The 27,489-nt window shown below is 46.7% G+C and overlaps 1 protein-coding gene across 2 annotated transcripts in view; it reads left to right on the top strand.

Annotated features, from left to right (window-relative positions):
- inpp4b (inositol polyphosphate-4-phosphatase type II B) overlaps positions 1-27,489 on the top strand; it is a 175,035-nt gene that overhangs the window by 6,097 nt on the left and 141,449 nt on the right. For both annotated transcript variants that reach the window (XM_083655610.1, XM_083655613.1), the window contains exon 2: positions 3,079-3,195. In XM_083655610.1, coding sequence (XP_083511736.1) covers positions 3,079-3,195 — 117 coding nt within the window. The remainder of the gene's footprint in view (positions 1-3,078; positions 3,196-27,489) is intronic.

A 27,489-nucleotide genomic window follows, 5' to 3' on the forward strand; every position in this document is an offset into this window, starting at 1 on the left:
GTCTCTCCAGCTGTACAACAGAGATCATGTCCATCAGCCACACCTGAAAAGAAGGTGGAGAGGAGGACTTCCATTCCTTCAGAATGAGCGTTTTGGCGACTGTTGTCCCTAGTGTCAGAGATTGTTGCACAGCTGTAGGGAAGTTCAGAGAGGACTCCGAGCAGCCGAAGATGGCGAGTTCTGCCTCCGGCTGAAGGGTTATTTTGTAGGCCTTAGAGTACCAGTCAAATATTTTGGCCCAGAATCCTGTTAGTGAAGGACAGAACCAGAAGGCATGAGATAGTGTGCCCTCTGACACATGACATCTGTCACACAGTGGCGAGACAGAAAGGAAGATCCTGTGTAGTTTATGCTTGGAGTAGTGAAGGGAGTATCCAACTTAACACATGTTCTCAAATTTACTTTTAAAATCTTATATAGGGTTAGGGTCTTATCTCATATCTGCTACATATCTAATCTCTCATATCTACTGATATGGGCTGACATCGAGTGAAATACATCTTGTTTACAATGCAAATAAAAGAAGCACATCATCATTCTTGATACTGTTGGAGAGATCTGCCGTATTAAAAGATATTGTCACGTTTTCCAATAAGATTCTCCAAACAGGTGATACTAACTACAAGTGAAGATGACTGGGTAACAAAATAAAAATAAAATATACGTCTGGAGTGTGCAGAGTTTAAGAGTTCAGATCCAGGCACGACTGTGAGTAACATTTAAAAATGCCTTCATTTATAAGGGCAAATAAGACAAAACACACACATAGGTACATGTGTTTTGTTGTCAGGCCTTCCTCAGGCTGTTCTGGTAATGGTGATTCCAGAAAGGTTGTGAGCTAATGTGACTAGCTGAAGCCGTGTAGCCCTCTGGTATGTGCGAAGGCCCAGCCCAGGTTGCTGTGGCAGGTAATCCCACTGGCACTCTGCCACTGTGCCAACGCACCTGCTGGCCTGCCCTCTCGGTGGGTGGGCTCCAGTTGTGCCAGAGCTCCAGGTTGACCCACCAGGGAGAGCTCTATCTTCCCCCTTTGTGTGCCCAGGAGAGGCAGCAAGGAGCAGAGAGGAGAGGCAGCAGGGAGGTGAGGGGAGCAGAGAGGAGAGGCAGCAGAGAGGAGAGGCAGCAGAGAGGAGAGGCAGCAGGGAGGAGAGGCAGCAGGGAGGAGAGGGGAGCAGAGAGGAGAGGCACCAGAGAGGAGAGGCAGCAGAGAGGAGAGGCAGCAGGGAGGAGAGGGGAGCAGAGAGGAGAGGCAGCAGAGAGGAGAGGAGCAGAGAGGAGAGGCAGCAGGGAGGAGAGGAGCAGAGAGGAGAGGCAGCAGAGAGGAGCAGAGAGGAGAGGCAGCAGGGAGGAGAGGAGCAGAGAGGAGAGACAGCAGGGAGGAGAGGAGCAGAGAGGAGAGGCAGCAGGGAGGAGAGGAGCAGAGAGGAGAGACAGCAGAGAGGAGAGGAGCAGAGAGGAGAGACAGCAGGGAGGAGAGGAGCAGAGAGGAGAGGCAGCAGGGAGGAGAGGAGCAGAGAGGAGAGGCAGCAGAGAGGAGAGGAGCAGAGAGGAGAGACAGCAGGGAGGAGAGGAGCAGAGAGGAGAGGCAGCAGAGAGGAGAGGCAGCAGGGAGGAGAGGCAGCAGGGAGGAGAGGGGAGCAGAGAGGAGAGGCAGCAGAGAGGAGAGGCAGCAGAGAGGAGAGGCAGCAGGGAGGAGAGGGGAGCAGAGAGGAGAGGCAGCAGAGAGGAGAGGAGCAGAGAGGAGAGGCAGCAGGGAGGAGAGGAGCAGAGAGGAGAGGCAGCAGGGAGGAGAGGCAGCAGAGAGGAGAGGCAGCAGGGAGGAGAGGCAGCAGAGAGGAGAGGCAGCAGAGAGGAGAGGCAGCAGAGAGGAGAGGCAGCAGGGAGGAGAGGCAGCAGGGAGGAGAGGCAGCAGGGAGCTGAGGGGAGCAGAGAGGAGAGGCAGCAGGGAGGAGAGGAGCAGAGAGGAGAGGCAGCAGGGAGGAGAGGCAGCAGAGAGGAGAGGCAGCAGGGAGGAGAGGCAGCAGAGAGGAGAGGCAGCAGAGAGGAGAGGCAGCAGAGAGGAGAGGCAGCAGGGAGGAGAGGAGCAGAGAGGAGAGGCAGCAGGGAGGAGAGGCAGCAGAGAGGAGAGGCAGCAGGGAGGAGAGGCAGCAGAGAGGAGAGGCAGCAGAGAGGAGAGGCAGCAGAGAGGAGAGGCAGCAGAGAGGAGAGGCAGCAGGGAGGAGAGGCAGCAGGGAGGTGAGGGGAGCAGGGAGGAGAGGCAGCAGGGAGGTGAGGCAGCAGGGAGGTGAGGCAGCAGGGAGGAGAGGCAGCAGGGAGGAGAGGCAGCAGAGAGGAGAGGCAGCAGGGAGGAGAGGCAGCAGAGAGGAGAGGCAGCAGGGAGGAGAGGCAGCAGAGAGGAGAGGCAGCAGGGAGGAGAGGCAGCAGAGAGGAGAGGCAGCAGGGAGCTGAGGGGAGCAGAGAGGAGAGGCAGCAGGGAGGTGAGGGGAGCAGGGAGGAGAGGCAGCAGGGAGGAGAGGCAGCAGGGAGCTGAGGGGAGCAGGGAAGAGAGGCAGCAGGGAGGTGAGGGGAGCAGGGAGGAGAGGCAGCAGGGAGGAGAGGCAGCAGGGAGGAGAGGCAGCAGGGAGGAGAGGCAGCAGGGAGGAGAGGCAGCAGGGAGGAGAGGCAGCAGGGAGGTGAGGGGAGCAGAGAGGAGAGGAGCAGGGAGGAGAGGGGAGCAGGGAGGAGAGGCAGCAGGGAGGAGAGGCAGCAGGGAGGAGAGGCAGCAGGGAGGTGAGGGGAGCAGAGAGGAGAGGAGCAGGGAGGAGAGGGGAGCAGAGACAAACGCCAGGAGGAGGAAGCCCATGTGAGCCCAGCTGTCGGCTCATTCATCCGCACAAGTCTCCCTCCCCTCTGTTCTCTCATCGGCTTCTGTCTTCTCATGAACATGAGTGTTGCAGTACACATGTGTATGGGATGTGCGCACGCACACGCACACACACACACACACACACACACACACACACACACACACACACACACACACACACACACACACACACACTTCTCAATCTTTTTCTGTATTGTGCCTCTTTCTGACAGGCGAACAGAGACCCGCTGTTTCTGACGGGGGTGACCTTCCCTCCAGAGTATCCTGCTAGCCCAGAGACACTAGTCAAGCTAACGGTCTATGATGCAAAGGACAAGAGCCAGGAATCGGTGAGTAAACAGCTGCTGTTTTTCTGTGTGTGTTTGTCACATGTTTGCATGTTGAAAGTGCAGAGCGACAGAGCGGGACATACTGACAAGAATGTGTTCACAGGCAGTTGTGAAGCAGTTGTTTTTCCACTGTTTAATTTGTGGTTTTGGTTGTGGAATACTTCACAGGGGAGGGAAAGCTGATTGTCATTATGGTTACATTACTACAGATGCTAAGATGCGTGTGGCGGATTACAGTGGGCAGTGAATTACAGCACCAGTAGTAATCATGCATGCACTGTCAGTCAGAGACCTTTGCCTTGGCTTGTGAAGGAGAAGGGTGTGTAGCCTTCGATGGAGATCTGAGGGGCGAAGCCGGGCCGGTGGCGTCCTTCCTTTGGGAATACCAGCCGGCAACATGAGTGGGAAAGAAAGCCCGACATTGAATCCTGAATGGGCCGGGCCCTCTGATTCAGACCTTTTAAACAGACTTTATAACAGTGTGGGCGTAGAGCTTGATCTCAATCAAACAGCCCACCCATGCCTGGGTGCCAACATCTTAATTTGGAACATTCACAGGCTTTATGATATGAGTAAGGACTCGTTTACAGCAGTGGTCAATGAGGGTGATTTCCAGACAATTCACAGACTTACTGAAATTCATTCAAGTGTTATTGCAGTATGAGAAACGCCACATTATGCACAGAAAAAAAGTACAGTACATATACATTACATACCATCTATTTTCTCATTGCAACCAATGGCACATCACATTTAAATAAAATTGACTGTGAAATTAAAACCATACTCATGAATTACATGTATACTATACATGTATGTTCCCTGACTGAAAAAAATCACATCCCCGTTGTGAAGTATATACACTAGATGCACTTCAGAGTTCAATCCAGTCACAAAGTACACGTAGTCTGAGAGTTCACTCCAGTTTCAACAATATAACAGAAAGACAGCTCAAAAGTCCGCTCCGGATTTGCCACGGATCACAATACAATATGCTCCTTAACGTCGAGCCCTGGCACTGTGTGTGTGTGTGTGTGTGTGTGTGTGTGTGTGTGTGTGTGTGGTACGGTGGTGCAGTGGTAAGCGCTGTCGCCTCTAGGGATGTCGAAAATCATAATTTTTCTTGACCGACAACCGACACTCATTAGCCGACAACTGTCGGTTAACCGAGAAGATTAAAATGCGCTATTTTACTGTCTGTGCCCCATTAAACCTTAGGCCTACCAAATGCTTGATTTTTTTTCAGTAGAAAGCGTTTATTTTTACATCTACAAGCAGAAAAAAACACATTAACAAAACGAGAAGACAAGTTAAATCCTCCAGCCATCTAAACAAAAACATTCCTCGGATAGGCTATGATAGGAGCTGCACGCATTTGCAGAAGGGGGAAATACGGAGGGAAAAAACCCATACTCACGCTCACAATTCTTAAATGAATTATCTTACTGCATGTGTCGTAAATAGTCTAATAAAACCAGCAGAAACTAATTTTAAAACCTCAGAACGAAACGTGTCGCTAATTGAACGAATTTCCACTTTGAATAGCACATCAAGACACCGCCCCAAGCCTTCACGCTGCAGGGCACACTGACAAAGCGCTTATTGCTCTCTCCTTCTGACATTCTCACTAATTCAACAGTGGTTTACCTGCTTTTGAGATCTGCAAAAAAATAGTTTGCTTCTCTCTCCACGCTTCTCCCTCTCTCTCTTTATCTGCGACGAGGGCTGTAGGTGGCTATTATGCTCTCTGTGTGTCCGGCTGCACGACATGACGACGAGTGCAGCAAGTCCGCACGCTGACAGCTGTCAGCATTGCGGGACTCGGGAGGATGAACAAATGAGGCAGGCTGTCCAAACTTTTTACCGATCTAATATGAGATGCAGAGAAATAATTATATATTAATAGCCGATGTGTTTAGAAGAGCATTCTCACTCTTGCTGTAATCGTTGTGGGTTTATTACACCTGAGAGACAGACAGACCCGGAGAGAACTCAATTTACGGTAAAAGTGTGGATTCCTCAGTGAATCGATGTGGAAGACGCAGCTTGTTTTGAAACGCGTCATTGAAAGTAACCTCATGGTCTCATGACAGTGGCTGGAACACAGAAGGAGCATGACTGACTGGCTCGCTGTAGTCTGCACAGGGCAGGCGGGCGTCTTCTCCCGTCTGGTCAAAGCAGAGGGGAGGCGGGGGTGTGGCGCATGTGTGGAGCTGAGTTTATCACAGAGCACATCTCGCACGCGGGGGGAGAGGCGGACAGTGCACACTGCTTTTCCATTTGGAAAAGCCTTTCTCTAAATGAATGTTGTTCTGGCAGTGGCAGGAGCTTTTAATTCCTATATAATGCTGCTACAGTAACTACTTAGGCTAGTTAACATTGTTGCTTACCGCGAAGGAGGGAAAAAAAACACCATATTGGCAACACGTTGTATGCCAATTTAATATGCAAATTAACCGTTTGACCGACATGCTTAACCGACCAATGACGTTGTCGGCGGTTAACCGGTTAACGGTTAACCGTCGACATCCCTAGTCGCCTCACAGCTCGAAGGTCCTGGGTTCGATTCCCACCTGGGACGCTGTGGCCGCTGGAGTTGTGACCCCCCCATATCTTCAGTGCCTACTGCCCAGGTGGGCTATCTCATCGAAAGGGCCTTTCTGTGTGGAGTTTGCATGTTCTCCCCGTACCCCCCAGGGGGGTCCTCCGTACATAACCCCCCACTAAAAACATGCAGAAGATCGTTATCCGACCAATGACGACAACCGAAGTTGGTCCAATGATGGTCCAATGAAGGTCCCCGGGCGCTGGAAAGAAATACCGACCACTGCTCCTGGCCTGCCCCCTGGAGGAAAGGACAAGCCTGGATGGGTCAAATGCAGAGGACATATTTCACCGGCCACCGTCAGCATGAGTGTGTGTAGTGGCCGCATGCATGTGTTGTAGTGTGACAATAAAGACGGGCTGCCGTCTGAAATCGTGTGTGTGTGTGTGTGTGTGTGTGTGTGTGTGTGCGTGCACGCACGCACGCGCATGTTTCACCTTACGGCTTTGAGCCCTCTGTCTCTCTCCCCCTTCACTGTGAAACTCGCTCTCTCACTTCCTTCTGGAGCCAGGGGAGGAGCCTAGGGCACATTTCATGCTCACCTCAGGTGCAAACGGACACACGTCTCTTATCCAATGCACCACTTAAAATATGGTGGGGGTCTTTTTGTTTTTTTGTTTTTTTGGGGGGCTGTGTGGGGGTGGGGGAGGGCTTTTCATCTGTGCAGCAGTTAACAATTTTATCAGAATTTTAGCATGTAGCAAGTCATTTATTTGCATCATTTGTGTTTGTGTAGTGGCAGTTAGTAGAGCAGAAACTCCCGCACACTGTCTCGGCAGTTACAAATCTATATCTATCGCCAGTCTTCACAGCGAAATACAATCCCAGGTGAAACTTGGTTGGAATGGGAGCATAATGGCCTGTAAGATGTGCATTGAATATTCATGTTGAACAACAGTGTGTGAGTCCAACACTGTTTAAATTCTCCAACCGTCCGCTTTCTGTGTCGGCACATTTCCTGTGCTGTGCAGTGTGTTGAAGTGGTTATAGCTATGCTGAAAAATGAATACTCTACGTGGGCAGGCAAGCTAATGCCTGCAATCCCTGCATATAAAAAATAGGTTCTTGATGCCCGGTAAAACATCTACTCCCTGAATTAAAGTAAATAAGAAAGGCTTCATAAAAAAAAACCCAATACAATCCTATTGTTCAATCAATATTATAGATTTTAGATTTTTAGGCACTGAATGTTGTGTTCCTGTTGGTCAACACTCTCTAAATATTGCAGTTGCTTACTCATAGATGAAGGAGGTGACATTTCCGATGTGAATCTGCTCATGTGTGTTGTGAATAGTAAACGCGACAACACAACTTACTTTTTAAGCGGTGCAGCCGCTTCTATAGGTGACATGTGTGTCCGTTTGTAGCACAAGGTGTCTGTTTGTAGCGTGAGAGGATAGACCAATCAGGAGTAGCCTGTGCACATAGGGGGGGGGGGGGGGGAGTGGCCTAGGCCTATGTTATTATTATTACCAAAGTCAGGTCACATTCACTGCTCCGAAACCTGCACCACTTCTTCTCTTGGGTGTGATTTTCTTTTAACTTCTTAAGAATTGTGGGCTTTGGGTGCCTCTCTTTGTGTCTTTCACGCTCTCTCCCTCCTTCCCTCTCCCTCCCTCTCTCTCTCTCTCTATCTCTCTCTCTCTCTCTCTCTCTCTCTCTCTCCCTTTCTGTGAGTGAGATTTCTGACTAGCGGCTGTCAGTCAGTCAAGAATATCATTGGTACACAGCACTACACTTCACTCCGGCTTGGCTTTCAGAGCTTAGCATTCTACAGGACAGGTCCCATTGTGCCTTCCCGGCTTTTCATTCTCATCTCTTATCCTCCTCCCACCCCTCCCCACCCCCTCCCCTCAGACATCAAATGGAAAACTTTTGACTGATGAGTTGGATCACAATTCTTTGTAACCGTTTCAAGAGAAATATTCAGAATTCCCTTTCTCTTTCTCTTATTAGATGTCTTATATTGGACTTAGTTCTGGATTTTTCTTTCTCTTTTTCCTCAGGCACCAGTGCTCTCATGTTGTGGTTAGCTGTTAGAATCTCGGCTGCGCTCGGCTGGGCGCAGCGCGCTTGTCTGGCTCTCATTAGAGAGTCTTTAAGTGACACAGGCACGACCCTGAACACGAGCTGGCACAATGCACCAGCCCCCAGCCCCCAGCCGCTTAAGTGGCAAAACGGGAATCACCCAGCCCAGACCCAGTCTTTGAATGTTGCATTTTTTTAAAGCAAGCATGAGGGCAATTTGCTGTGTGTGTGCGTGTGTGTGTGTGTGTGTGCGTGTGTGTGTGTGTGTGTGCGTGTGTGCGTGTGCACGCCATCCTGTGTATGTGTGTGTGCACGCCATCCTGTGTGTGTGTGTGTGTGTCTTTTACAAATCCGCTGTCAAAGTTTTACATATCAGTTTCAGCTCTTGTTAAAGTTTAGCAGGAGTTCTGCCACTAGCTACTTGAATACAATGGAGCATGGTTTGTACTGTAGAGAGTACACATAGGAAGCGTTGAATAAAACAAATAGGTCTGCGCATTTTGCCAGTTTGTCCGATGTGCCATGCTGTCTATTTGTCCGATGTGCCATGCTGTCTATTTGTCTGATGTGCCATGCTGTCTATTTGTCTGATGTGCCATGCTGTCTATTTGTCCGATGTGCCATGCTGTCTATTTGTCTGATGTGCCATGCTGTCTATTTGTCTGATGTGCCATGCTGTCTATTTGTCTGATGTGCCATGCTGTCTATTTGTCTGATGTGCCATGCTGTCTATTTGTCCGATGTGCCATGCTGTCTATTTGTCTGATGTGCCATGCTGTCTGTTTGTCTGATGTGCCATGCTGTCTATTTGTCTGATGTGCCATGCTGTCTATTTGTCTGATGTGCCATGCTGTCTATTTGTCTGATGTGCCATGCTGTCTATTTGTCTGATGTGCCATGTTGTCTATTTGTCCGATGTGCCATGCTGTCTATTTGTCCGATGTGCCATGCTGTCTATTTGTCCGATGTGCCATGCTGTCTATTTGTCTGATGTGCCATGCTGTCTATTTGTCCGATGTGCCATGCTGTCTATTTGTCTGATGTGCCATGCTGTCTGTTTGTCTGATGTGCCATGCTGTCTATTTGTCTGATGTGCCATGCTGTCTATTTGTCTGATGTGCCATGCTGTCTATTTGTCTGATGTGCCATGCTGTCTATTTGTCTGATGTGCCATGCTGTCTGTTTGTCTGATGTGCCATGCTGTCTATTCACCATGCTGTCTATTCACCATAAGAGTTTTGGGGTGGAAATGACAAGGAAAGAAATGTAAACGGCGGGGGAAACTGATGGAGCGAGTTTTATAGGTGACTGCTTTAACATTCGTAGAGGACCAGAGAATTTTATACTCGGATGAGTTCCCTCTGCCTCCCAGCTAGATACTCTGAGATGACTCTGCTGCATGGCCATGAGGACAGGAACACAGCTGAGAGGAGGATAAGAGAGGGAGTGGAGGTGTGAGCAGTATGACCAGGAACACCTGAGAGGATGATATGAGAGGGAGTGGAGGTGTGAGCAGTATGACCAGGAACACCTGAGAGAGGAGGATAAGACAGGGAGTGGAGGTGTGAGCAGTATGACCAGGAACACGTGAGAGAGGAGGATAAGAGAGGTCGTGGAGGTGTGAGCAGGATGACCAGGAACACCTGAGAGAGGAGGATAAGAGAGGGAGTGGAGGTGTGAGCAGTATGACCAGGAACACCTGAGAGGATGATATGAGAGGGAGTGGAGGTGTGAGCAGTATGACCAGGAACACCTGAGAGAGGAGGATAAGACAGGGAGTGGAGGTGTGAGCAGTATGACCAGGAACACGTGAGAGAGGAGGATAAGAGAGGTCGTGGAGGTGTGAGCAGGATGACCAGGAACACCTGAGAGAGGAGGATAAGAGAGGGAGTGGAGGTGTGAACAGTATGACCAGGAACACCTGAGAGAGGAGGATAAGAGAGGGAGTGGAGGTGTGAGCAGTATGACCAGGAACACCTGAGAGAGGATGATGAGAGAGGTTGTGGAGGTGTGAGCAGTATGACCAGGTTAGATCTCTCTTACATGTGAGTGATCCAACCTCAAGCCCTAGTTGTCAAAGGATGACAGGTTTTCAACCTTACTTGTTACAGCTCTGCTTTGAATGGCTCCGATACATGTGCAGAGACCAGCCGCTTCTTTTCACCTGACGGCGAGACGTTTCACCGACAGGCTGTAGTGCATGGGAGGATCACGCTAATCCCCCTAGTTCCCCTCCGTCCAAGCTGGCGCCCCCCGACCGACGAGAGGAGGCACTAGTGCAGCGACCAGGACACATACGCCTAATCCGGCTTCCCACCCGCAGACGGGGCCAATTGTGCCAATATGTATTGTATATCATTGTAATGCAGTGGTTCGAACCTGCGACCCCTCATATTGGTAGGCAGTCAGTCTACCACTGCACTACCCGGATGCCCACACAGGGGGAAGAGTTTTCCTATTCAGGTCAAGGCAAGAGAAGTTATTTTGCAGACCTCCCTTTTATTTAGAGGAATTCTAATCATTTGGCTCAGCAAGTCTTTGTACATAAGGACCTCAAACTGGATGACTTAAAGCTGCATCTTGTCTCAGAGACATCGTTTTAATGACAGAAGATAGAAATGCATTTGTTCTCTTGTTTTCAATTTAGGAAGCACAAAATAATAATTACCTTGAGATTGCATATACTCGGAACGCGAAGGAGCGAGAGGCTAATCTAACTCTGCGTCGGAGACGGACGAATAGAGAGGGAAGAAGTAAAAGCATATGCAAGAGGTAAATAAGATTGCTTGTGTGTCACTTTGGAGCCCACTTACCTCTGTGGAGGGGCTGGAAGACACCCGGCTAATGACAGACCTGCGGTTTGTTGTCAGTTCAGAGCCATTACTGGGTGTTCTCCAGGTCTAAAGGGAATAGGACAGCTGCCTCTAGAAGAGCTCTTCTCTCTAATCACACACTCATTTATCCTGCCCCTGCTCTCCGCAATCTGGGATGAAAGTGTAATGCAGTTTGCAGTTTGCATTCCTATTACGAGCCGTGGCAAGGCATTTTGATTGGTTTCTATGATGTGCGCTGTGGTGTGACAAACAAAAGCCCTCGTCTGAAAAACAGGAAAATGGAGCGTGTCCGGTCATTTCCATAAAGCCGCCATAAAATGTATTCAATCAAATAAAACATAAGCAAGGGGGGGGTTTACCGTGTTACCATAATGGCCATTTCTTCCTGTGCCCGTTGATGGACACACACATCTACGTAACATACGCATACATACATACAGAGACACACACACGCAAAGCACACGCACACACGCACGCACACACACACACACACACACACACACACACACACACACGCAAAGCACACACACACACACACACACACACACACACCGCTTCGGCTGAAGGGATAGAGCAATACATCTTTGATTCAGAGAGACAGTGGAGAAAAAACTGATCAGAGTTCCATCTTCTGCCTGCCACCCACACACTTACACACACACACACACACACACACACACACACACACACACACACACACACACACACACACACACACACACACACACGGAAAGTTGGAGATTATATGAAAAGTTGGCTGGATTGTTTTTCAGTGCCAATATTGGTTCCACTAGCACTAGGTGATATAGTTGTTCTCTTTATTTATTCTTGTTTTATTTTATTTTATTTTATTTTATACAAGTTCAAATATGATAAATTTGTCATACCTTTCTTTGGTGGAAAAGAGCTAGTTATTAAGTAAATGATTTTTCTCAAACATTTATACATGCCAATTTTTTTCCTGAAATAAGAGGAATACTCTTACTCACCAACCATAGGCAATCTGCCAGTTTCATGAGAATATATATATATATATTTTTTTTTACATTCAGCCCAAAATCAGTCCAGAACTGACTCAACCTTAGTCGCTATAGTTTTATATAAACCATTCTGACATTACAGTGCATTAACATTGTGCACTATTATGCCATCTTTCCATCACTGCATACGCTGTGTAAGACATAGGCAAGTGTTGCATTGTTGGGATCATTGCAGATTCCCTCAGACTACTGTCTACCTGATTTGAGGACAATGTGACTGGCAGATATTAGTCACATCTCCGGAGGCGGTTTGAGCAGTCACTGTTCCACGGTGAATTGTCGCTCCAATTATGAACTGCTGAAGTATGGAGAATCCCAGCCCCACTTAATCCTGCCCTGTCAATAATCATCATGTGTAAAAGGCGTTGACTTGACATATTTTTGGCATAGCCGGGTGCTTTTAGCTGGATGAGTGTCAGTGTGGTAGGAATTTTCTATAAGTGCACAAGTTTACAGTTGACAGAGAGAGCGAGAGGAGAGAAATGGAAGCAGACAGACAGACAGACAGACAGACAGACAGAACAGTCAGCGAGAGAGAGTTAGAGGACACACACACACGCACGCACACACACACACACTCGCACGCGCGCGCCCGCGCATACACACACACACACACACACACACACACACACACACACACACACACACACACACACACACGTACGTTTACAAGAACCAATCTCAGAGATATCCAGGAAAGGTCTTGGTAGTGATTGGGTGGACAGCTGAGCAGTGATAACCTATGAGAGTAGCACTTCTCAGATAAGGAGCGTCTGTGGCCTGATGGCCACTTTGCTTCCCTCACCATCATTGTGCCAATGTCACACAATGTCACAACTGCTGAAAAGTAGGCTACAAATTCAAAATAGTGGCACCTTAACTATTCAAGCTCATAATACTAAGAGTAGTAGCATACTAGTGACTCCCCCTCTCTCTGTCTTCTTTGCCATAGCCCATGCTCAGAATCTCTCTCTCTCTCTCTCTCTCTCTCTCTCTCCCTGTCTCTCTCTCTCTCAGAACGTAGAAGATGGTAGTGTTACAGTAGGTGGTTTTCCACATCTACATTGTTGGGTACGGACTCACTTTTTGCTTTCAAATGATTTGGACAGGTGTGAACTTGCTGTGTGGACTCGTGCGGGAATGGTGACTAGAAATCGTGCGCGATTTCTAGGGTGAAGACTCTGGAGATGATGTGCCATGGGCACAGTTATGCAAATGTTTGTATGAGTACAGGATTACAACAGCTCCTTATAGACGATGTTGTGTGTTATTCCCTCCTCATAGTCTTCAATAAGTACTTTCATGCTGCTGGCTCGCTTTCCCCTGGAGAAGGCTGTGTAGAGCTGGCCATGAGCAAACACTGGCTGAGGTAGGTAGATGCCAACTCAGTCATTCTCTTGTCCTTGACCTTTGTTGATGGTAAATGAGAAAGCCAATCTGATTGGGAACTTCCGTCTGACAAAGGTGAAGGGAAGCTCATCATTTCTGTCATGGTGAGGAATTCTTGGCAGCAAGATCCTTTCACCTTGTTTGTCCCTACATACATATCACATTCAACCACCTTGTCCATCATCTGCACCACCAACATCCGGGTGCCGTTCTTGAGAGAACGGCAAGGACCTGCTTAGTTTCTAAGCAGCTTGGGGGCACAGTAGTGCAGTGGTAGCGCTGCTGCCTCACAGCTAGAAGGTCCTGGGTTGATTCCTGCCTGGGACGTTGTGGGCGCTGAGGGTGTCCCTCCCCCATGTCCTTAGTGGCTACAGCCCAGGTGGGCTATCTCGTCAAAAGGGCCTTTCTGTGTGGAGTTTGTATCTTCTCCCCGTGCTCCCGTGGGTTTCCTTCATACAACATCGGTATGGACCCCCACCAAAAACATGCAGAAGATCATCATCTGACCAGTGACAGGATTTGAAGATGGTTCCTGGGCGCTGTACACAAGAAAGCTGCCCACTGCTCATGGCCTGCCCACCATCTTCTTCTTCTTCTGTGGTGTTTTATGGCAGTTGGCATCCTTTACATTGCATTACCACCTCCTGGATTTATCCATCCACTATTTCCCTACATTCTCAATCTACGACCTGCCCACCAGTGCAAGACTAAGGCCATGTCCACACGGAGACGAGTTTAGGTGTATCCGCTAAAGTTTTTTCTCGTATAGACGGAACCAGCGTTCTGGGAGTATACGTAAATTTTTTGAAACCGGGTCCCAGAGTAAATAAATCTGAAGACGCCACCCTTGCATTTCCATGTTTACAACCCATACACATCTTTCCTGAACCAATGACGCCATAGACCCACCTCTCTCCGCCAGCAACAATAACAATCATGGCGGACATCACTAGCGTTCGTGCTACAGCAGCTACTGAGCCTGTTAGGGCTCTTGCAGCAAAATATAATGCTCCTCTATTACCACCGTCAGCAACAAGTGGACACGGAGAACAGCGTGTACAACATCCTCAGGGCTCTTCCCATCCACCCCTCCCCTCCCTTCATCGGATATTTCCCAGAAGGCTTAGCGGTGGCTAAGTTTTTACAATAACACAAACAAAATCAGGCTAAACGTGTTAGATAAAAATAATATTTATTTTTAATACAACATGCAATTCTGGAATATTTTAATATTGGACAAAATGGAATGAAATGAAATGTAAACCCTGAGTGTAACGGACATACTCGGGATGCTCTATATATATCCCTCGCAAATACAACGTGAATGGTGAAGTGAGAGGTTTGACGACCACACGGTTGCACTGTGACGTTACAGCGCCACTTACCGGCCTGGCATATATACTACAGCGGCTACAGTGGTATTCAGTGGTTTCATGTGGATACACAAATTTCTTGAAACGATTCCGTGTTTATGGAAAACCTTTCTTAAACGGAAAAAAAAGAAGATCGCTTCCGTCTCCGTGTGGACATGGCCTAAGAAAGATAAGATTACTGTAGGCTGATATTGTGTCATCAGTGAGCGAAGTCATCAGGGATTGTCATCGGTGATGTCACTCAAGCAATTGTGGTGTCATCAGTGATGTCACTTGAGTGACATCAATGACATAATCGGTGACATCAGTGGGAAGCAGGGAATGGATGCTGATGATGTCCAATGGCTCTCTGAGTGTAAAGGCCTAAAAATGTAAAATATCGCTGTAGTGCACCCCATTTTTTTTCTTTTCTTTTTTGCACCAGATTCATTCCAGAACCCTGACAAGTGTTTTGGCAAATTTTGGAGGTGATCGGAGCAACTCCGGACGGACAAACAGACAATTAAACAGCTCTCCATTATTGTAGTAAGAAGCACAATGTGTTACTGTATGGGTTCACTTCACGCGGGTTGTTTGTGTTGTTTTTAGCCAAGTTACAGCAAAGAGGAGAGCGTTTACGACCCGAGCTTGTTCAGTATAGCCAATGGCGACAGTAGAGTAATTTGAACACTATTCCTTTCTCTCTTGATTCTCCGTGGGCGGTCATTAAGGAGCCACTATGTTTTCTTGCCCGTTCCTTGTATACATTTTAAGCCTTGAAATGTCCCCAGCTGGAGAAAAACCTACCAGCTGCCCCAAAGCAAGACGCACATGATCTGTGCATCGCACAGGATAACCAATACTACAGGGTCGCTCAGTGGCAAGGTCAGGGTTTCTCCTCATAACGGGCCTTTGGGGGGTTGACTACGCATTGACAGGAAGCACTATCGGTCATGCGTACTGTCATGTTTAGCCTACATTTGACTTTTGGGTAATAGTCAGAGTTATCCTGAACACTAATACAATATATAAGTCATTGTCAGAAATTATGGGGCAATGTAGTGGTAGATTCCCTGCTTCGCGCCCCCGTGTTACCTCCTGCTTGGTTGGGCGTCCACACAGGCACAGTTGGCCGTGTTAGATTAGATTTCACTTTATTGTTGGATAAGTCTGACATTTGTCTTGCGTGCACGTCTGCGGGTGGGATGCCGGATTAAGGGTATGTGTCCTGGTCGCTCCACTAGCGCCTCCTCTGGTTGGTTCGGGTGCCTGTTTGGGTGGGAGGGGAACTGGGGGTTAATAGCATGTTCCTCCCACACGCTACGTCCTGCCGGTCAAACTGTATCGCACATGTATCGGAGGAACCATGTGCTAGTCTAGAACTCTCCCCAGATCGGCAGAGGGGGTGGAGCAACGACCAGGACAGCAAGGGGAATGGGGAGAAAATGGGGGTAAAATCCAAAAACACTTGATAAATAAATAAAATAAAGATACCGTAAAATGCTTGATTTTGAGTTAGTATGCAGTCAGGGTTGTCCTGAACTCAAATAGGTCTTTGGTGCCTTTAGGGGTGGTTTGGACCTTTGGGGGGTGGCTAAAACCTCTTTGGGGGCACCAAAACTTCCTCCTATGCAGGAAAACCCCTGAAGGTGTAGCATTAGAATGTGCAACCACCTTAATCTGAATGCCATTCTAGTTAGATTTTTTTTTTACTCCGGCAAAATTTTGCTCCATTTGCCCTTGTTCACTTTCCCCTGGAAAAAGCGCTGTATTTTCAGCAATCCGATCATGACATGATATACACAGAAGTAGCACTTTTGCCACTCTCACTCTCTACCCATTCTGACCAGCCGTAAATTATACTCACTTATGTGCATTTAATTTCACATCCCAGCCAGGCAGGCAACAAAGAGTGCAGTTGATGGATTGCACAATTACACTTCTGTGAACTTGCAGTTACCTCCTCAAACTGGGGAAGTGCCTCTCTTTTATCCACCCTCTACCCATCACGCATCAGAATGTGTCTTCAGACATTTTCTTTCATGACAGCTCCTTAATCCCAATGTGTTCTCTGGGTTTACATTTTCCACGCCATAATTATTCACTTGATTATTGAACCTCCGTTACCCTCTATAATGCTGTTCTCATTATCATGGCCAGTGGCATCAGTGTTTTCATGCTCCATTATGAGTGATACTGATAATAAGATATAAGATAAGATAAGATAAGATAAGATAAGGGTCAAGATAGGGGAAAATAAACTATTTAAATGTTTTGCCTTACATAGCCATAATAATTGGTAAAGCTTTGACTTGAACCCTTAGCCTGGTAAAAAGCATCCTGATCACGTGACCTCACATTCTGGTTCACTCTAAGTATCAGTCTGGACTCGTAGCCGTCCACATGGATTTCAGTGGGCGGGAGTACTTGCCTTGACAGACAACTCCTTCAGCCAATCAGCAAATCCAAATCCAACTCCAATCCAAATCCACTCGGGATGATGGCGAAAACGTCTTTTCTGCTGAGAAAGTCTGCTGCTGCATACTCTTGTTCTTGTTCAATCGTTGTTATTGAGTCTATCTCTGCAATAACTGCACTTATGGCTTATATTACTCTCCTAATGTTAAGGTTACCAAAATTGCTTCAGGAGCGCCCCATTACTGTTTTGCCAGCGGCGTCCCTAATTGGCCGGTTATGTTGTCAACCAGACTGTCCAGAGTGATCCATAAAACAAAACAGAATGTGAGTTCATGTGATCTGTGTGTGTGTGTGTGTGTGTGTGTGTGTTTTTTTTAAGATTAGTTTTGGGGCATTTTTGCCTTTATTTGATAGGACAGTAGGCAGAGTAGTAGGAAAGGTGGGGACTGGGAAGAGAGGGGGACTTTTTCTGGACAGTTGTTTGTGTGGTCGTGGCCAAGTTGTGGAAAACGAGATGTGCCACGGTTATCCACCAAGCCGTCATCCCGGGTGGAGTGGTCTATAAACAAATCATAACAGAACTGAAAAGACTAAGAACACTGGACATCAGAACAAAGAGACCCACACCCTGGCACCTGCTCACTTTCTAAAAGACTTCTTATTTTTGATAATTATTGCTTTCTACTGTTTATACAATGTATTTACTGTAAATGTAACCCCTGACTGAATAATTTAATAAAGTATATTTAAAAAGGAAGAGAGGGGAACACATGCGGCAAAGGACCCCGGGTCGGACTTGAACCCGCGTCGGTTCCGAGCCTCTGTCGTATGCGTGCTACCAGGTGAGCCACCATGGACGCACTGATCAGGATGGTTTTACCAGGCTATTGAACTCTCACTTCGGGAAAAACTGAGCATTTGCTTCTGGTTGAGACTTGTTTTTCTCAGTTTTGCTTTAAGTGCTTGAGCTATACCGTAGAGCTACTGGAGAGGCCTTGCTGCATGGAGACATGTGTTTTGATTGTGGCTAGAGCCTCCATGTCAAGCCCACTGTTAAAGAAACTGTGACAGCTTTTCACATTATGGATTCAGAATATGTGCTTTATGGCGAGCCTCCAAAACCTGAATGGGATTTGCCTTTCATAAGATAGATACATTTGACATTGTAATGAATGAAAGTGCTTCTTCAACATGGAGTACAGATAGGGAGAGGTTGCCCTCGAAGCTTTGAAAGTTTTCCTCCATCTGCCTTTTCTTATTAAAAAAGAAAATCCTTTTAACTTGAGCACACTCGTAAAAGTGTTGGAGCCAGACAGTTGACAATTGAGGGGGAATAAATGGTCTCCGACCCTGGAGAATAGAAAGTTTAAATACTCTACGGCAATTTTATTGGCATCAAAGCACTCAGGCTGCCATGTCAGGTTAACACCAACATGTCCTGCGTGGCATGTGGGAAACGCTGTGTGGACAGCCTGTTAACAACGTACCTGCAACGCATCACGCTGGAGTGATGTGTTGGAAAGCGTTCAAGGCTGTTACCAAAGAGCCCTGAGCTGCAAGTGCTTTCTCACAGTAATCATATCAATTCTCTCTGCCAGACGGCAACCTTGTGTTGACTATATTTACAGTAGGGAGACAACAAATACTTTGTTTTCCCACATTGTTTCCCCCTCTGCGCTGACATGCACTTCAAATAACGTGACTCACTCTGCCAGTGAATATTTACAATTGTTGGAAATTAAGTGCACTCTAGGTTTTGTTGGGTGGGTGTAGATGCAGTCAGTCGTGAAAAGAGTTGTTGGAATAGTGCACGCTCATTAAAAGCAACCAACTAAATCTAAGCAGAGAAGCTAATTACTTAAAAAAAAAATGCTGAGTACATGCAGATGTCTGTTTCTGCTGCCATACGGAGACGCCCTTTCTTTCCAGTGCAAGAGAAGTGCATCAATAAACAGCACAGTATTGAAGGGAAGTCTTATTGTGAACAAAAGACTGGGTGTTTTATTGTCGGCAGGATAAAACTGATATCCCCTTGAAATCAGTCATACGTCAGGAATCAGGATCAAATTAAGTAGTCGGGCTTAGTACTTGATTTGAGATGGATGTCGATGTTGATTGATTTGCACATAAAAAAAAACAGAAACAAAGACACGTCTTTTCTGCTCAGAAACTCCGCTGCAGCAGCATACTCTTGTTCTTGTTATTGATTGAGTCTATCTCTGCAATAACTGCACTTATGGCCAGACACGTACTTGATGTCCACGCGGCCATGTACTTGATGTCCAAAAGGCATCTTTGTAAGCGTCTAATATTACTGTCTTTCAGAGGCAGTAGCGGGCTCATTTTTAAAACTAGAGCGAAGATACTGATATTATATGAAACTATAAAATGTGAGGCATCCATTGGTACCACGCATCGCATGCTATCTTGTCAGGAAAATTTGGTGCTTTTGTCAGGAACGTCCACATCCATTTGCTACATAAGCTCATGACAAAAGAACTGAACTTTGTTACACCATAGGGACATTGCTTAGAGAAAGTAATGGTATCTATATTGTTTATTAAGAGGTTGAATTGGTTTAAGTTATGATAAATTAAGTTAAGTTTCTGTTTTATCTTTGTTTAATCTGCCAAGGCTCTGGATGGTCCCCCTCAGGGACCTTTCATGGCCCAGACTCCAAATGAAGATCTCAACGATCTGTATCTCACATAATCTAACAGTCACTGTCAGTGCAATGTGTTCTGTTAGGATATACAGCTGACATGCATATTGCAGTAATGAACAATGGCAGACAAGTGCCTTATTACGCAGTTAGTAACCACTTGATGCTGAAGAACACCTCCCCGGGACCACTTTCTTCTTGTCACAACCTCTCCCAAACCTCGTCCCTTCATAATCCTACTCCAATCTCCTCAAGGTGGGATTTGTCCGGATCAATTTCATAATGCATTATTCATTTGAGAATTTAATCAAATATCTCCTCCACCAATCGGCCCAACCACTGCCTCTCCTAACCCTCCCCACCTCTTCACCACACCCATCATATCAGTGATTGTTACAGTGTCACCTGCAATAGCAGATTATCAGACAAATGAATTACTGGGTCACAGGTGAGCAGCTAGACGCTTTGGCCGACTGTAATCTTTCCCCCCCTGGGAAAAGTAGCTTAGTGTAAGTTAGACTTTTTTTGAGAGAGAGAGAGAGAGATGGGGGGGGGAGAGACAGAGAGATGGGGGAGAGAAAGAGAGAGATGGGGGGGAGAGAGAGAGAGGGGGGGGGGGATGTTCGAGAAAATCCCCTTTCTGCCTGCCTTCCTGCGGCTTTGTGCAGTGTAATGGTTTCCTTTGAGCAAGACGCTGGTGGAAAGTGCTGATGCTTGTTGGCTGTGTGTGTGTGTGTGTGTGTGTGTGTGTGTGTGTGTGTGTGTGTGCGCGTGTGTGTGTGTGTGTGTGTGTGTGTGTGAGAAGGCTGCTATTTTCCATGGCTAATCGAGCCACTGATGAGCTTGCCGGCCGGCCCGGGGTCTCCTACAGTGAGTGTGTTTTTGTGTGTCTGCACATGCGTTTGTGTGTGTGTGTGTTTGTGCGTCTGTGCATGTACTTCAGTCCCCCCTAGAAGCAGTCAGTTGAGATACTTGTAAAACAGCATTTTATGATATAGTAATCGTAACATTGTCGGTATCTGTGTAAGCATCTCTGAGTATAAACCATACATATGCAGTATATTGCCACTTGTAAAGTAGTCTCAAGACAGACGTGTTGGCCTACAGTACTTCAGGCGTCTCAAAAATTGGTAAAAAAATAAGGCAGGAAGGATATCCACTCAAAATAAGGCGGGATGTCCACTCTCGTCTTCACCTCTTGTAGTGTGACATAATCAAAGACCAGCGTCGGGACCAGTCGGGACGTCTAGGACGCCTCACGACGCCCTGACGAAAAGACTGGCATGTCAGTCTTTTGGACATGGTTTCGCCTAGTGTGACACCCCGGAAGACAGGTATCAGGTCCTGGGGAGACCGCTCCCCGCTCGATACAGATTTCACCCGCTCGCACTCACCGCTCCGCTCCGCTCAAAAGAATAAAAGAGATAAAAAGGCCAGGGTGTTTTAATTTGCGTTTAAACGCCTGGGCAATGGGCATTGCTCACTACAACATGAGCTCAGCAGAGTCGGCTGCATGTTCGTTTCTCTTCCTTCTCGTCTCGCAGCAGCTGGCAAGAAAATAGTGGGCGTGCACATGAAGTAAGTTGGAGGCTGGAGCGGACATCACAGTGCATCACAGTAGAGCCTGTCACTCATCCAAATAACGTTAATTCTGCAAGGGATATATATAGCCCCTGAATTACATACATGTTTCACATAGGGTTGTGTTTGGATTTCAATGTTTTATTTTGCCCAATATTGAAATGTTTTACAATTGCATGTTGTGCTAACATAAACATTATTTCTATCTACCACTTTAGCCTATTTAGGCTGATTTGGTTGCTATTTCTTGTCAATGTAGTGGCCTCAATGAATGCTGGGAGATTTCGTTCACAGGTCCGCCTCCCCGACGACCTGTGAACTCGCTGACGACAGCAGACGACGTGATGACGGTGGCATACGATGCTCTGTCGAGAATACCCTTGTAGTGTGGCCAGTCTCCCGACCAAGACATGTCACGAATTTATGGCAGTATGATGGCCTCGTCTGACATGGTGACATCGTGAACGACAAAAAATATCGTGTAGTCTGATCCTGGCATTATGTATGTTGATGGAGATAATGACACATTTACTTCTGGAATCCTGGCCTGTCCTTTCCTTTCCTGTTCTGTTCTGTTCTGTTCTGTTCTGTTCTGTTCTGTTCTGTTCTGTTTGGGCACATGGAATTATATGATAATCGAAAGTCAACCAACATCATTTCCCCTCTGTACATCCAAAGAGGGTGGGACGCCATTAAACATCTGAAAGAGTCATTTCTCCTCCCCAGGAAATACAAATATATTTGCTTTGATCCTATCTCTTTTTTCAAGAATCTTATGCACTATTCATGAGTGTACACAACAGAAATCTCCATGTTCTGATGTATTCATACAATATGCTATCTCACAGGCACCAAGGACAAATTCTACCTTCACACAAGTATTATATTTAGTTCAAAAGGCTCTTCTGTTGGTGTTGTTCCACATCGACTGGCAAATGTGTCGTTTAGCAGCTAATATGGCTGTAGTGTGCTGTGGAACCAACATAGCTCGCGGCTGTGACATCTCGCCCACTCTGTCCTGCATATTGTTGTTTACTAAGTCAAGGTGGTGCAAAATGTCTCAATTCACAGATGCAGTATGGAGTTAGTATTACAGTATCCTACAGGAGAGGCAGTATGGAGTTAGTATTACACTATGTATCCTACAGGAGAGGCAGTATGGAGTTAGTATTACAGTATCCTACAGGACAGGTAGTATGGAGTTAGTATTACAGTATCCTACAGGAGAGGCAGTATGGAGTTAGTATTACAGTATCCTACAGGAGAGGCAGTATGGAGTTAGTATTACAGTATCCTACAGGAGAGGCAGTATGGAGTTAGTATTACAGTATCCTACAGGACAGGCAGTATGGAGTTAGTATTACAGTATCCTACAGGAGAGGCAGTATGGAGTTAGTATTACAGTATCCTACAGGACAGGCAGTATGGAGTTAGTATTACAGTATCCTACAGGAGAGGCAGTATGGAGTTAGTATTACAGTATCCTACAGGAGAGGCAGTATGGAGTTAGTATTACAGTATCCTACAGGAGAGGCAGTATGCAGTTAGTATTACAGTATCCTACAGGAGAGGCAGTATGGAGTTAGTATTACAGTATCCTACAGGAGAGGCAGTATGGAGTTAGTATTACAGTATCCTACAGGAGAGGCAGTATGGAGTTAGTATTACAGTATCCTACAGGAGAGGCAGTATGGAGTTAGTATTACAGTATCCTACAGGAGAGGCAGTATGGAGTTAGTATTACAGTATCCTACAGGAGAGGCAGTATGGAGTTAGTATTACAGTATCCTACAGGAGAGGCAGTATGGAGTTAGTATTACACTATGTATCCTACAGGAGAGGCAGTATGGAGTTAGTATTACAGTATCCTACAGGACAGGTAGTATGGAGTTAGTATTACAGTATCCTACAGGAGAGGCAGTATGGAGTTAGTATTACAGTATCCTACAGGAGAGGCAGTATGGAGTTAGTATTACAGTATCCTACAGGAGAGGCAGTATGGAGTTAGTATTACAGTATCCTACAGGAGCGGCAGTATGGAGTTAGTATTACAGTATCCTACAGGAGAGGCAGTATGGAGTTAATATTACAGTATCCTACAGGAGAGGCAGTATGGAGTTAATATTACAGTATCCTACAGGAGAGGCAGTATGGAGTTAGTATTACAGTATCCTACAGGAGAGGCAGTATGGAGTTAGTATTACAGTATCCTACAGGAGAGGCAGTATGCAGTTAGTATTACAGTATCCTACAGGAGAGGCAGTATGGAGTTAGTATTACAGTATCCTACAGGAGAGGTAGTATGGAGTTAGTATTGCAGTATCCTACAGGAGAGAGGCAGTATGCAGTTAGTATTACAGTATCCTACAGGAGAGGCAGTATGGAGTTAGTATTACAGTATCCTACAGGACAGGCAGTATGCAGTTAGTATTACAGTATCCTACAGGAGAGGCAGTATGGAGTTAGTATTACAGTATCCTACAGGACAGGCAGTATGCAGTTAGTATTACAGTATCCTACAGGAGAGGCAGTATGGAGTTAATATTACAGTATCCTACAGGAGAGGCAGTATGGAGTTAGTATTACAGTATCCTACAGGAGAGGCAGTATGGAGTTAGTATTACAGTATCCTACAGGAGAGGCAGTATGTAGTTAGTATTACAGTATCCTACAGGACAGGCAGTATGCAGTTAGTATTACAGTATCCTACAGGAGAGGCAGTATGGAGTTAGTATTACAGTATCCTACAGGAGAGGCAGTATGGAGTTAGTATTACAGTATCCTACAGGACAGGCAGTATGGAGTTAGTATTACAGTATCCTACAGGAGAGGCAGTATGGAGTTAGTATTACAGTATCCTACAGGAGAGGCAGTATGGAGTTAGTATTACAGTATCCTACAGGACAGGCAGTATGGAGTTAGTATTACAGTATCCTACAGGACAGGCAGTATGGAGTTAGTATTACAGTATCCTACAGGACAGGCAGTATGGAGTTAGTATTACAGTATCCTACAGGACAGGCAGTATGGAGTTAGTATTACAGTATCCTACAGGACAGGCAGTATGGAGTTAGTATTACAGTATCCTACAGGAGAGGCAGTATGGAGTTAGTATTACAGTATCCTACAGGAGAGGCAGTATGCAGTTAGTATTACAGTATCCTACAGGAGAGGCAGTATGGAGTTAGTATTACAGTATCCTACAGGAGAGGCAGTATGGAGTTAGTATTACAGTATCCTACAGGAGAGGCAGGGGCAGGAGAGCTTGTTCTGAAACCTCCTTTGCAATCAGAGCCAGTTTTGTGGCCAGAGCTAAGCTGCAGTTTGTAGCTCACCCCTTGCTCCATGAATCGCATGTGTGCGCGCGTACACACACACACACACACACACACACACACACACACACACACACACACACACACACAGTGGAGTTTTCCAGTCTGTTGTTTGTTGCCATACTCTCCAGGCGAATAGCCATCCTCACAGGGAGTACACTAATGATACTATTAACAGATAACTCTAAGCCACATGCAGCTCTCCCACAAATCACCTCTCTCTCTCTCATATACACACACACTCTCTCTTAGCCAGACTGTAATTATTAGACTATCATAATATATGATACTGCTCAGAGAGCAGTGGCAGCTAGAGGTGTGATAAGGGAAATTAAGAAAGCTAAGCTGAGATATAAAGACAAAGTAGAGGATGAACTATAAGCAAACTCACATTCTGCATGGGAGGGTGTTGTCAATGGTGGTGGCGGGGATGGAGAAAAAGGGACAAAAGTTGTAATATCTGATAAAGCTGATGGGCAGCTGGCTGAAGATCAGAACCAGAATCCTGAGTAGGATTACAGCAGCTCCTTATAGACGATGTTGTCTGTTATTCCCTCCTCATCACCACAAGGACTTTCATGCTGGTGGCTGGCTTTCCCCTGGAGAAGGCTGTGTAGAGCTGGCCTTGAGCAAACACCGGCTGAGGTAGGTAGATGTCAACTCACTCATTCTCTTACCCTTGACCTTTGTTGATGAGGACTAAGAAAGCCAATCTGATTGGGAACTGCCGTCTGACAAAGGTGAAGCGAAGCTCATCATTTCGTGATGGTGAGGAATTATTATTATTATTTATTTATGTTTTTAGCGGGGGTTCCTATCTGGAGGAAATCCCAGGGGAGCACGGGGAGAACATGCAAACTCCACAAAGAAAGGCCCTTTTCGACGACTCCACCTGGGCCGTAGGTACTGAGGCCAGGGGAATGGGGACACGCCCTCAGCGCCCACAGTGTCCCAGGCGGGAATCGATCCCAGGACCTTCTTGCTGAGAGGCGACAGGCGACAACGCTACCACTGCGCCACCGTGCCCCCCTGGTGAGGAATTCTTGGCAGGAAGATCCTTTCACCCTTGTTTCTCGCTACAGAAATCTCACATTCAACCACCTTGTCCATCACCACCACCGCCTTCCGGGTGCCGTTCTTGAGAGTATGGTCAGGACCTGCTTGTAGATTCCTAAGCAGCATGATTAGAGCTTCTACTTTCAGTTTCATGGCATGGTCAGGCATGAAAAGAAGACTTTCTCTTCTCCAGGGAACTAATCTAAGCACATGTTGATGTGTTTGATGTCCTTGTTCAGATGATTGTATATAGTAGTGCCTTTTAGAAGGTTGTCTTTGTCACCACATCCATTTTGTAGCTTAGGGAAGGTCTCAGAAACCAGAGACTTCAGATCCTTCACTAAGTAAGTACCCTGGAGGAATCCTGACCTGAATTTCACTTTTCTCCCGTGTTGAATTTTACCTTCCCCCAAATCAGTGCGACAGCTGGAGTCCTTTCCAGCCTCGGCTGTCCTCCTGTTGACATTCAGTTTGTGCTCCTGCAGGAGAGGATTCTTGTCTTTTTTTTCTTCTTTTTTTGCAAGATTTGATTCCAGACCCCTGAAGATTGTTTTGGCCAATTTTGGAGGCGATCGGAGCAATGGTACAGCTTGCAACTCCAGACAGACAGACAGACAGCTCTCCAATTATATTAGTAGGATGAACACCTTGCTTTTAGAGGTCATGCCGGACCCTCTAGTAGTTGTATTGTTATTGAGGAGGAGGAAGTGCTGAAAGCCACCTGCTGGCACACACAAAAAATGGTTTATCCCGAGAACCATTCATCCGATCCACTTCAAGCTGGGGGATTGCGCTGCTGGGAACTGCCCAGAACACACACAGACCTTACACACACAACACAATAACGGGCCGGAGTCACCAGCAAACTAGATTTGAAGGCCGCCTAGCTGTCTGATAATCTAGTGTTATTAACTCATTCACCGCCAATGACGTCTTTGACGTGTTATCAGCAATGGCCTTCCCCGCCAAGGACGTGTTTGACGTGTTTTTGTTTTTATTGGTGCAGCGCCTGCAGCAAACACTTGCCCAGCCTGTCACACAGACACAGGTCCCTGCCTTCAAAGGGTAGCCGACAGCACGCGATCAAACACATACCGCAGCTGTTGTTTTATAAATTGAGCAAGAGGAATAGCAGAGAGCGGGTAACGCTTCCTTGTGCAGACAGGAGAAACGCCATTGTAACGCCGAGCTGGAGTCGCCTTCCTCTGTGCCAGCCAGGAGAAAACGGGAGAAAGTAATCAAGAGATGTGTTTGATCATCGGAGGAATGAGGAAATGATCGATCAGTTTGCGAGGGCGGTGAGGACGTGTTGAATAGCCGAGGGGAAAACGGGAACGATCATAGATATGACAGGGAGACATGGACGAGGACGGTGTACCAGAACAAATCAAAATAAACACAGGAACAGCTAGGCAGCAGCGGGCAGAAGGCACTCACAGCAGCCCGCTGTCCTTCTCAAGAGCTCTACAGTTGGTTCATGAAATCGCTGGGCTGCTCGCCCTCCAGTGTTGCTCCTGGCCAATCCCAGCGCCACAGGGCGTGGTTATTGCTTATCCTATGTTGGGTTAGAAATCTAAAAGGGGGATTGTGTGTGTGTGTGTGTGTGTGTGTGTGTCTGTCTGTCTGTCTGTCTGTCTGTCTGTCTGTCTGTCTGTCTGTCGGTGTGTCTGTCTGTCTGTCTGTCTGTCTGCACACTCACACCGAGTAAACTGTATTATTGAATGTAAAAAAAAAGCACTTCATGTGTGTATATATATATATATATATATATTTTTTTTTTGTCATTTGTGTCCTAACGAATAATATTTACATGTCTGATGTCAATACAGTTCAAAATAAAAGAATTGAGAGTGAGTTATGCCTGAGATTGTGCCCTTTTACAAAAATGCTTTTTTCTCCCTTTTCTCTTCCCAGACAGGCTTTTTTGGTGAACATGGGGTGTATAAAAAGGGTTATAAGTAGAGTACAGAACATGCTAAAAGCTAACTTTCTTT

This window comes from Poromitra crassiceps (assembly GCF_964638095.1).
Source record: "Poromitra crassiceps genome assembly, chromosome: 19".
NCBI classification, from domain to species: domain Eukaryota; kingdom Metazoa; phylum Chordata; class Actinopteri; order Beryciformes; family Melamphaidae; genus Poromitra; species Poromitra crassiceps.